Source organism: Archocentrus centrarchus, chromosome 17 (genome assembly GCF_007364275.1).
Source record: "Archocentrus centrarchus isolate MPI-CPG fArcCen1 chromosome 17, fArcCen1, whole genome shotgun sequence".
In the NCBI taxonomy this organism is placed as follows: Eukaryota; Metazoa; Chordata; class Actinopteri; order Cichliformes; family Cichlidae; genus Archocentrus; species Archocentrus centrarchus.
This window is the reverse complement of record NC_044362.1, coordinates 25,546,951-25,558,196: the sequence shown is the minus strand read 5'-3', so window position 1 is coordinate 25,558,196 and position 11,246 is coordinate 25,546,951. Positions and strand designations below refer to the sequence as shown.

At 41.4% G+C, this 11,246-nt stretch overlaps 1 protein-coding gene across 8 annotated transcripts in view; it reads right to left on the bottom strand.

Moving 5' to 3' along the window:
- Nucleotides 1–1,431: 1,431 nt before the first annotated feature.
- Nucleotides 1,432–11,246, bottom strand: part of epb41l3b (erythrocyte membrane protein band 4.1-like 3b) — a 54,378-nt gene continuing 44,563 nt past the window's right edge. For 3 of the 8 annotated variants that reach the window (XM_030751262.1, XM_030751261.1, XM_030751266.1), the window contains 7 exons: nt 9,362–9,394; nt 9,130–9,201; nt 7,593–7,676; nt 6,368–6,466; nt 5,771–5,851; nt 5,345–5,460; nt 1,432–2,568 (listed from right to left, as the gene is read on the bottom strand). In XM_030751262.1, coding sequence (XP_030607122.1) covers nt 5,350–5,460; nt 5,771–5,851; nt 6,368–6,466; nt 7,593–7,676; nt 9,130–9,201; nt 9,362–9,394 — 480 coding nt within the window. In that variant the 3' untranslated portion in view covers nt 1,432–2,568; nt 5,345–5,349. Of the gene's footprint in view, nt 2,569–5,344; nt 5,461–5,770; nt 5,852–6,367; nt 6,467–7,592; nt 7,677–9,129; nt 9,202–9,361; nt 9,395–10,207; nt 10,931–11,246 lie in introns of all 8 variants that reach the window. The other 5 variants (XM_030751264.1, XM_030751267.1, XM_030751268.1 and 2 more) reach the window with 4 other exon arrangements.

The following is an 11,246-nucleotide window of genomic DNA, read 5'->3' as shown; positions in this document are numbered from 1 at the left end:
AGAAAGATTCAAACATGAACTTGATACAGGAAGACAACCATGGAGATGGGCTGAAGGAACAGAACAGGAACCAGGAAGAGAGTCGACAGAACGGAGAAATCACAACCAACTTGATACAAAAGGACAAAAGAAAACACAGATGGAAACACAAGGGAAGCAGGAATCCACAGAGAATAAAATACAAACTGAAACCATGCACAGAACTAGATGGGAAACCAAAACCTGGGAACACAAAGAAACAAACCAGGAAACACAGTAATAAGATACAACAATCAAAACTCTGGGTCCAAGACTCGGGTACCTTTACTTCAGTGTCACTGCAGTTTGAGAGTATGAGGAGATGGACACAAAACTCACACTTATTTCTCTGATTTAAGCAGACATTTTATTTTATTAGATAGAAGCCCTTAAGACCTACCGGGTAGTTTTCTGAGAATTTAGGAACAAAAGACAAAAAACAAAAAATAAATTGAAAAAGGAAAAGCCATCATTTTCTTAACTGCTGGACCACATTCCAGCTGGCTTTGGGTGAGAGAACCGAGGGCACACCCTGCACAAGTCGCCAGTCTGTCACAGGGCTGTGATAGATGTGAAAAGAAAAAAAAATATGGAGTATGGAGTTGTGCTGAATATGGAGTTGTAAAGCTAATTATTCAAGCAGTTTAAAAAAAAAACAAACATTTAAGCAGTGGCCTTTGACCAGTCTTAGATTTTGCCACAGCCTACAGTACATTACACACTTGTCAACACCCTTAAAATAGTTTTTGAAGACAGTCCCGTCCCAGGAACACTGCAGAGAAAACCAGACCAAAAATCAAGCAAGTCATTCTTGCCTTTGGACATTCTTTGTAACCACTAAAGTGACATTTATGCAACTCTAAGGTGCATTTTTGCTAAACGTGCATTTACTCGAACAGCAACAGAGTGAGCACTCTTACTTTCTGCGAGTCTTCGCCAATAAGGCACGTACGCCGCGGGGCGGGGCTTCGGAGGCCTCCGTGTAGTCACAGTAATTACTTCTGACTGCAAAACTCCCGTCTTAATTAGCCCGCGGGCTCTTCCTTTCAACAGGTCAATTAAGGGTTTAGAGCATTTGGTTTCATAAATAATTGATGGGCTGCAGCTTACAGCCTGAACTGCCTCCCATTATTACATTTAAGCATTAGTTTAGTTTAGCTTTAATCATGTCATTTTGATTTTACTGCTAAAAGATAAATCTGTCTCTGCCATGTGCTCAGCCTAATTGATTTTAGCATATGAAATTTTTCATAACCTTTAAGATTGAACTATTTATTACCAAATTAAACGCTGCATATAGTGTCTTTAAATGAGAAAAAGCTCTTAAATCATATTTCCTGTATCTGAGCTGGGGTGTTCGGAAATGACAAAAACTGATATTTAAACAGAGGGATAAATAACTCCTGACACAGGTTTCAGTTCTGTGGTGGTTTTTATTATTTTAGAAGAGACCAGCAAATAAAAAAAAAAAATGAAACAAAAACAAATGCACTTGCCACTTTTGTTGCACCTTTTTGAGGAAAACACGGCTGTACATCAACAATACTCAGTTTGGATCTGGATATATTTGAATGGATGGGGGGGGGGGCACACAGCTGACATGTTCACAATGGGCTGAAGTGGAGGGGAGGGGGATTACAGATCTCTCTCGGCTATGCACCTATAGTTTGGGGAGAGCTCGGCAGTCTGAGCCCTTTGCCTCACAGTCACAAACCTGGGACTTGTGCTGCAGCCGACCTTCTACCCTGGAGGAAAAAAAAATAAATTCAAAGCCTGCACAGGCACATAAAAAATCCTATTTCTTGCCCAGAAACCTGTGATCCCTTCACTTTTTGCCAGGACAGTCAGTCTCTATAAACCTTGAAGTGGGGCAATCAATGAGAAACAATGAAGCGCTGAAATGATGATAAAGGAAAATGTGATTCAAGTAGACGTGATGAAAATCAACTGTGAAAGATAATTTGCTATTTTCCTAGGAAAGCTTTGATATGTACAGTTACTTCGCTGTAGTTTTTTTCCTGTAGTGACATACCTGCTGGATAACCATGGAGCTATTTGAGGGAATGAGGCAATGCTTGCTTGCAAATAAAGTTGGCACTTCTACTGCGAGGTTAAATAGTGTATGCTCTCTAACATATACAGCCTACAGCAATTTTAAGTTTCTGGAGTGATGGCTTTATTTCATAAATAAAACGTTGCTACAATAATTATTCTCAATCATAAAAATGCATCAAAGTCATAAGGCAGTGAGAGCAAAAGGTTTGCTTGCTGCACACAGGGATTTGGCGTGCAGATGGATCGAGGAACCATTCGGAGAATCATATGGTTTTTCTGTTTAATCTTGCGGTTTTGTTTGATAATGCAATGTTGCGTCCTTCTCATGCAAAATGCATTTAGTTGTTTTGCAGTTGATGGTTGCGACTGGTGGCAAGCTGCAGCACTTGGAGAGTAGGAGCCTTTCTAGTCTTTAGAGAGTCCCGACGTAATATGTGGAGTTCTGGATGTTGGATTCTGGGAGGGTGGACAGAAAAAAAGCCCTCAGTGTTATTCCTGGAAGAAGAGAAGAATCAGAAATCAGTGAATCCTGTAAGCTGAACATTTACTGCCACTGTGCACCCTGGCAGAGTGAAAACGAGTCTCATTTCAGGTGAAGGCAGTTTTTCAAAGATAAACAGACGCCCAGGGGGAAGTTACAAAAATGCAAATATACAAGATAGATACACACAGGCCAGTTGGGCAACAGGAAATCCACAGAAGTGCCATCTTGAAAATTGATTCTACAACTCCTACCATCTGTTTAGACCAGGGGTCTCAAACCTGCGGCTCTTTTGCCCATCTCCAGCAGCTCCCTGTGCCCTTGACCAAAAAACAAACAAAACAAAAAAACAACTATCCTCTTAATCTCACTGAACCTCAATTATAGTGGCGAGCATGGATATACACAAGAAAGGGGGACTAAAAATAAACCAAACCATGAATTCCAAATTAAAAATTCATGGAGGAAATAGAATATTTAACACTGCACGGACAAATGTGTTTGCTTTCACCGCCAACGCTGCTGGCTTACTCATATGCTCGTGTTTGACCTCAGAATACAAACTTTCCTATTTTTTAAATGTATTTTTAACTACAATGAATACTATTAAGGTGTCGTGTGTTATTATTAACGCAGTCTATTTTTAAATTGGAGCCAAAGCGGCGTGCATCGCTTTTCAGCTGCTCTGTTCTACTGTTTGTCGTTACTGGTCCTCTTGGGCTTCTGATTGGCCAACATTTTCATACGGCTACGGTTATATCGTCACCTGTTGGACATATTTTGCAGAACTGCTTGTGTTGATGGGATTTTTTTTTTTTCTTTTTTAATGAAAGCGGAAAATCCCCCTTTTAACCTTTTTGACACTGATTAGTCCAGTGATTGATCATTAAATTGCATATAAATAAAGAGGAAACAAGCTCATGTAATTAAAAAAAAGAGCTGAATTTTGACTGAATAAAGCTCACTCAGATACACTTTTCTATGGATGTGTTCTTGAAGTAAAAAAAAAAAAGAAAAGAAAAAAAAGACAAGAAAAAAGGTGATTTGTAGTTTTTCTGTTTGCTCCACCACTGTGTGTATCTAGAGCCCAAGAGAAACGACAATCCAAAACACTGCAGAGAAAACATTTAGTATCATGTTAATAGAGCTGTTCTAGCACACAAGGACATTAGACAACACATACAAACATAGGAATGAGGGCAAGGCTGCAGAAACAAAGTCAAGCATTCCCATCTGGTGAGTCACACAAGCACACACATGCATGCTCGCTCATCCCAAACGCAGCAGTTTGGGACTGTTTCAGTCGGAAGATAATGAAAGAAGTTTCACTGCCAAAAGGTGAATTAGACTAAAACTTGACAGCGAGCAGTTTCCAGGGGCTTAAAACGCTTAAGAGAAGGCAACTAAAAAGAAATGCTGTGGTACAGTTAAATGAAAGGTTCCCTCAATACAGCTCCACACCTGAGAAAAATCCTCACAATAACAACGGACAAGTTGAAACACAAATGGCAGCATTTGTGGAGTTTGTGGAGACACCATAAGGACTGCTGACCTATTTTCCTCTGCACACAAAAAAAGGGAAGTGCAACAGAAAGAAGAAATATGTCACAATGTGCCCCAGAATCATCTCAGGGATGAACCCAGCGCTCTAATGTTTATTTCCATGAAAAGTGGGCTGCTGTAGGCTGCAAAATTACTGCCGTTTTTGCTTTTGTGTCACATTAATGAGCACACTGCTGAAATTTTGCTAATCTGTTTGAAGAACAGCCCGTGTGCTACTTTAAAGCTAAACTTAGGTTAAAGCTTTGTAATCTCATATCTTGTTTTATTAAAAAAAACTGTCCCATGCATATTCAGCAGTTATTCACATACCTTAACAAATGGTTTCAAAACAACCCTAAAAATGAATTTCTCCAAATGCAATTCATTTTTTTGTAACTTGCACAACTGGGAACATAAGGCTTTCTTCAGCTAACGTATATAATTTTAAATTGAAGAGCAGAGTAGAAAATAGACCAAAGCACATCTGTGTGCACTCAGGATCAGATTTCAGTCCATACGGGCGCGTCTGCAGTTGCAGGCTGAGAGCCGAAGCCGGTTCAGCTGGTATTTAATTGCTCATCCCTGCCAGCGCGCTTTGTGAGTTAACACAATGCGGGCACTGCAATGTTTTCACAGAATACTGAACAACATGCAGGCATCATTTCAAATGGTCTTCTACATGTGTGCCTAAAACATTTAGTGAATATACTTATTTAAATAACTGCAATATTAGTACTGCAATTTAAACATATTCATACATCAAAAATGTCTTTAAAAAAAAAAAAAAAGGCAGCAAAGCCTGCTTTTTATACACACAATAAACACTGTAGTGCTCAAATAAAGCTTAGTTGTGTTTCTCTCCAGCAGGGGGAAGTGTTGTAGCCCTCTTACAAGAGATTGCATGAGACTGCCGGCAGCATTATTGTAAAGGTTTTAAGCCTTGTCATTACAAGTTGAGACTGTAATATCCGGTCTGTGTGCACACATGCAACAGCAGTCCTTTTCCCCTGCAAGGGGAATGGAGCTGAAATGACAACAGCATGATGCATTAGTTGGAAGTGCCACAGAAGCAGGGCTATCTGCACCAGTAAGAAGTAGTACTGATGGAAAAGCAGCATGCCTAAGAGAGGAGACCTAAGCTTGAAAGAAAAGAAAAACAAAACAAAACATGAAGCCCAGTCCAACCAAATTAAAACCAGACTAAAAAGGACAGGGCCAGGACCAGGACTTGGGGCCTCTTAGTCTTACCTGGTTCAGTCCTCCCCCTCCTCTGGCGTGATCTCTGTTTCTTTATGTACCACTACTTTGGTCACTGACATGTCAGGGTGCTGTTCTTTAGCCTCCTTTATGGCCTGAGCCAGAGCCTACATAAGGGAGTGTGATGCCAGGAGGGATCACCGGGGGGAGACAGAGAACGGAGACAGGCAGGGAGGGAGCGGGGATGTTGGATTGTAAGTCAGTATGCCAACAGGGAAGCCACTTTTAGTCACATTTCTTATACGTCCACAATTTGTTAAGCCATGTCACGAGTTTACGGTTTGTTTAAAATGTCATGTTTGGCCATTCCTTATCATAACCTGATGGTCACTGCTCAGCACTTTACCTTTTTACTTTACTGCCCAATCAAATAATCAACTTTGCAGGTAGAGAAAAATAATGAAAGGATAAAAAGACCTCATCATGGTCGATGTCTGCGTCTCCGGTGATAACAATCCTCTTCTCAATTCTTGTCTCCGATATTCCTCCTTTCACCGTCTGACCAAGAAAAACACACACCTGAATCTCTGCAATATTCACATCTGTGAGCTTTTCAAAATAAACAAATGAATACAGAAAATCTTAATCTAGTTATCTGAACATGTTTGACTATGTAGAAACAGGATATGAACACTCAATCATGGACTGCTGACATTTTTGTAGCTGAAGTAGCTGAATAACAATAAAAAAGTATATTAACTGATCATATAAATGATCAGCCAACATAAAGTGTAAATGAAATACTAAAAAGGGACTAAAAGCACTATAAAAGCTCAGGTCAAAAATCAAAAACAGGGGAAGGATATATGCAGAAAATCCTCCATCAGGCTTGTGTTTCCATCCCCTCTGGGGCTGGGTTGGGGATTTGGGGTGGGGGGGGGATTGCACCTGCACTTACTTGATAAGTACACTTTCCTTCCCGGCTTATTCACTTTTCAAATTTGCCAGAAAGCAGAGAGACGCACAGATATACAACAAGCATGAAGTCTAAAGCCACAACAGATGCGCCCTGACCTTTGTGATGTGTGTGGTTGTCGTGGTGCTCGTGGTTTCTGAGGTTATGGTCTGAGCACTCAGCAACACCCCAGGGTCTGCATCCCCATTAGCATCAACCTGTTGATACACACACACACAGAAAAACCCACTCTATATGAATACTATACATAAAGCCATGATAAAACAATGGTTGTATTACCTACTTTAAATTTAAATAAATACTCATCGGTGGAAGTTCTTATTTTTTTATTCAGCACAGTGAGTGTCTTGTGTGAGGATCTTTGTCATTCATCATGGCAGGGAGGCAAGCACAGTGATAAAACTCTCTTTGCTTTGTTTTCGTGGTATGTACAGCACTTAGTGTTTAAAAGTAACCCATCTAATTGATTTCTGTTTGTCATTAAACATCAATATCAAATATATAATTAACGTCCAATTTTTTCCTACCTTAGAGCGTTAAGAGCATCTTTCCAAATATTCCTGGAAGTGATTAACATCTGCAGACAAAGCTAAGCTAAGCTAAGCTCCACTTCTGGAGAAATTTTCATGAAAAATGCCTCCATCACTTTTTAAGTAATCTTGCTAACAAACAAGCTGAACCAATCACATAACGTCCTTGGCAGAGATAGAAATACGTACCCCTGCAGTTTTTAAAGGCATGCCCAAGGGATGCAAGCACCCCATTTAACAAACACTGAATTAATCCATTGTTAATCCATGAAAATTTATAATTGAGCTTTAAAGCTGCAATAACGCCAAACGCTGCAGTTCCCATCAGCTCTACAAAGCTTTAAAAATGTGTTTTTATCTCGCTTCTCACTTGCTCAGACTTCACTGTTCTGATTCACTCTCACCGGTCGTCTTCTGTCACAGCAGGCAGTTGCTCCTTTTTTGCTTTTCTGATAACTGTTCTCCAGTAAATGCTGGCTGCTCACCAAGCAGATGATACTGTTAACAACTAGCTCCTGAACACAGTCCAGGATTAAGCTTCAAAAGAGCCGCATATTTCTCACAAGATTTGGTGGAGAGCAAAAGGGTGCTAAAAGTTGAGTTAATACTGGATTTCCCAGTATTAACTGCACTGCATCTTCAAGCAGGAATGCATGCTTGCAAGCTCACCTTAAAAACTAATACATCTGCTGTTGTTGTTACTGCTGGTATGTTTCTTATACAAACCCACACACTATTCCTCAATCACTACCATTCAAAAGTTGAGATTTTGACACATTGTGGTCACATGTACCTCTGCAGCTTCATAGGTGATCGTTTTAGTCTCTGTGTGGATCACAGGCATGTCTTTGGTAGCCACTGCCGTATTGTCGGGAGTCTGTTTGACAAATACACAAAACAGGAACAAATAAATGCCTGCAGAGAAAGACAAGCATTATGAAAAACACTCTACCTGAGCTAAATATTATGCCTGAAGCCAAACTGCTACAGGTGTTCACTCCGAACTGTACGCTTCTGTTATTAAAATAAGTAAATCAAATTGAATAAAAAAGGCGCCACACGCTAATAAGCTAAATCAAAGATGTTCACTTAGGGCCTCAAATCTTTAAATGAGCATGCAGTCATGCATTAGTCCCTAATCCAGTGCAGGGGAGGACACTGAAGAATGGGAATCACAAGTTTTCTATCAAGGGTGTGCAGCACATCAATTAAAAGGTCCATGCTTTTGTTCGAGCTTCATTGATTACTAGTGGCGGACCGTGATGCAGGAGGGATGGTGACGGTGAGGTTATAGTAACAAGGCTGAGGCCACTGGAGCTGATGCAGCGTTACCTCCAATTGAGGCACAGCCGAAGGTGAACGGGTGACTGGTGTGTGTGTGACATAAGGAGCTCAGATTGAGTCACTTTGTGTGGGTTTATCTTCTGGCCATGTGCCTCAGTTTCTTTTTCCAGTACTCTACCCTCCACAATTGCTTCTGGTGGGATAATGTCTTCTCCCGCTTCTAGCTCCGTTTCTTCTAGTATTTGCAAATCCACTTCTTTCTCGTCATGCTTGAAATGCTTTGTTTTCTCCTTTGAATCTAAATGGTTTGTTCTCCATTTCATCTTCCAAGCTTTCTGTCTGTACATAGTAGTATTTCTCCTTTTCAAAGGGCAAATGGTTTGAGATCTCTGGAAAGTTCTTTGAGTCACTCTCTGTACGCTCAGGGGCCACTGGAAAACATTCCACCGCCTCTTCATCCGCCTCCTCTATACTATCTTCTGTCTGTATGGGGAATTCTTCTTCCTTGAAAAACTGCACCTCATCTGAGAACTGGACTATCTTGCCGTTCCCTTCTTTGTGCCTTTTCTCCCCTGCACGTTTGAAACCTCTGAATTCCTTTCCCAAAGACTCTCCGTTTCCTCTTCGCCATGTTCCTCCTCTGTTAAAGGCAGTTGGCTTGCTTTTCACAACCTCTGATGTAAACAGGACGAGTAAATCTGAAACCATCATTGTCATTTTTTGACACCCATGCCTCCACTGCCACATTTTCCTCCTCTGCTGCTAAGCTCAGCTCTGCAGCATTCTCATCTAACCCCCAATTTTTCGCCACTGGCTGCATTTCTGTCTTCACCTGCAAATACCCACATAGGTTATTTAAGAATGTTGCACAGCCAGGAAAGCCTGATTCTTCATCTCCTACCCTATAACCACATATTTCTGATTGTGGCATTACTGCATAATCTAGTGCCCCTTTTAGCAGCCTCTGCTGACATTGTTGCAACTGCAATCTCTGCTGTAGGGTGTGTTTGCTCGGCCTGTGCAGCCTCTGTGGTCTGGATATTCACCGTTGGCCCTGCAGACTTTTCTGGCACTGCTTCTGTCTCTGTGACCGTCTTCTCCTCCTGATCAGCTGGGCCCTGTGAATGATAATTGTACCATTAGATGGTGTCAAAATCCAAACATGCAGAGCAGTTTCAAACCTGTAGAGGGAAACAATTGTGTTAGTTATGAACTTTTGTACAACCAGACAGTTAAATATTGGAAGACAGGTTATAAGGGCCAGAGAGCAGTGGTCACCTTTTGAGAGGAGTAAAGACATTCCAGCGTAGACTAGGACAGGAAGACGGATGGACACAAAAACAGAGAGAAAGGTGAAGAGAACACTCATAAGTCACAGTATAGATTTAAAAAGCAAAAGGAGAGAGCATGGAAAAAATAATAAAGAAAAAAAGATCTAAAAAGCAAATAATGTAACGATTGTATGGAATACCATTGTACAACTTTTTAAATGTGCTGACTTATGACAAACCCCAAATCCTCAAACAAAAATCCAGTTTTAGAATCACTAAATCCACTAGGAGCAAATTTCCACTAATCTGCTTTTCAAAACTGCTCCATAAGAACAGTGAAATCTCTTTTCGGGTAGATCCATACAATTTTTTCCCCCCCTGACTTGTTTATGAGGCAGAGGGGATTTTGCAGGATGAAAGCTGCAGCAGTGGCACTGAGCCAGGGCTATGAAGTCACTGCTTTCAGGGAACTGATAACAGAACTGAAAGAAAGAAATGGCATCACTGAGCATAACTGTAGAAACAAACAGGAGTGTGCCAGACACCACCTTTCTTTCCTTATCAGCTGCAGGAGTTAGCTGCTACTGTAAGGCAAGCTGTTAGCTGTCAACAAAACTCAAAACCAAACCCAAAACAGCCGTACTGAAAAAGAAGCAGTGGGCTCGATTGCAACAGAAACCGGTGTGTAAACGCTAGGTGTTAAGGGACCGTTAGCCATGCACAGGGCTTGAGTTATTAGACCGGTTTGGCTGCTGCTGGAGTCAAGGCAATAAATGGAGCTAGGCAGGTGGTGGTGGACATATGAGGGGAGGCAGCCAAAACTGAGTAGTTGCTTTTAGTTTTCATACAGTACCATGGCTAAAGATGTAGTTGAAGATTCAGAAACTGTAATCTGAGTCAGGCTGGACTTCGACTGCTCGGACTGGACTTCTTTGAAAGTGAAGATTTCTGCTCTCTCCTGTAATCCATCAAAAGTCGTCATATCTTTTACTTCCTTTGCCAACACACTGCTGACCTCTGGAGCCTTTGTCTTCACCTCCTCAGAAATCCATGATGCCATGGCCTTCTTAGGCGAGTCAATACCTTTAATCTGAGTCATGCTGTCTGTTTTTATCTCCACCTTTGCACTCAGCATCTTGACTGCTGTAGTTTGAGCTTGAGAAGTGTCTGCTTTGGGAGTTTCTTCCTCCTCCTTAGAGGCAGTCAGCATTTTATGCTCCTTAGCTTCAAACTCTCCAGGGACAGAAGGCTCCTCTTTTTCAACCAAAGCACTTGTCTCTTTGTCCTCCATGTCTGATTTATCCTCTGCCTCCTTCAGGATAATTAGCATCCCTTTCTTGTCACTGATAGCTTGGGACACTTCTTGTCTCACAGCTCCGGGGCTGACCTTCACCACAGACCTCTCTGACACTTCGTCCTGGGAGTCGGGGGTTTTCTCCTCTACTTCCCTCAGGGTCCCATCCATAAAGACATCGTCGTCCATAGTGGTTGACAGACTAATCCCATGAGGGCCGGAGGAGGTGGGCCCCTCAGTTGTGATACTATCCACCACATATTTCACTAGATATCCTGTTGCCTGGGGAGACACTTGGCTTATTGGACACGGATCGTTCAAGTTAGTAGACAGAGGACATGACAAAGCCAATACACAGCAGAAATAAACTCAAGAGAACGCACAAGTAGAAATAAGACACACACACATAGACTCTCAGACAAAGCATTGAATATATATGATAAAATACAGTAGGTGAAGTAGGAGTTAGGAGTAGGAGGCACTGCTACAGGCCATGTCCAATTGTGGCGGGAACATTTTCCTGCCACTTTTTTTTAACGCTATACATAGTCAAGTACCAGTTTTACACATTTCATCCAATCTCCACTTAACTTAGTAC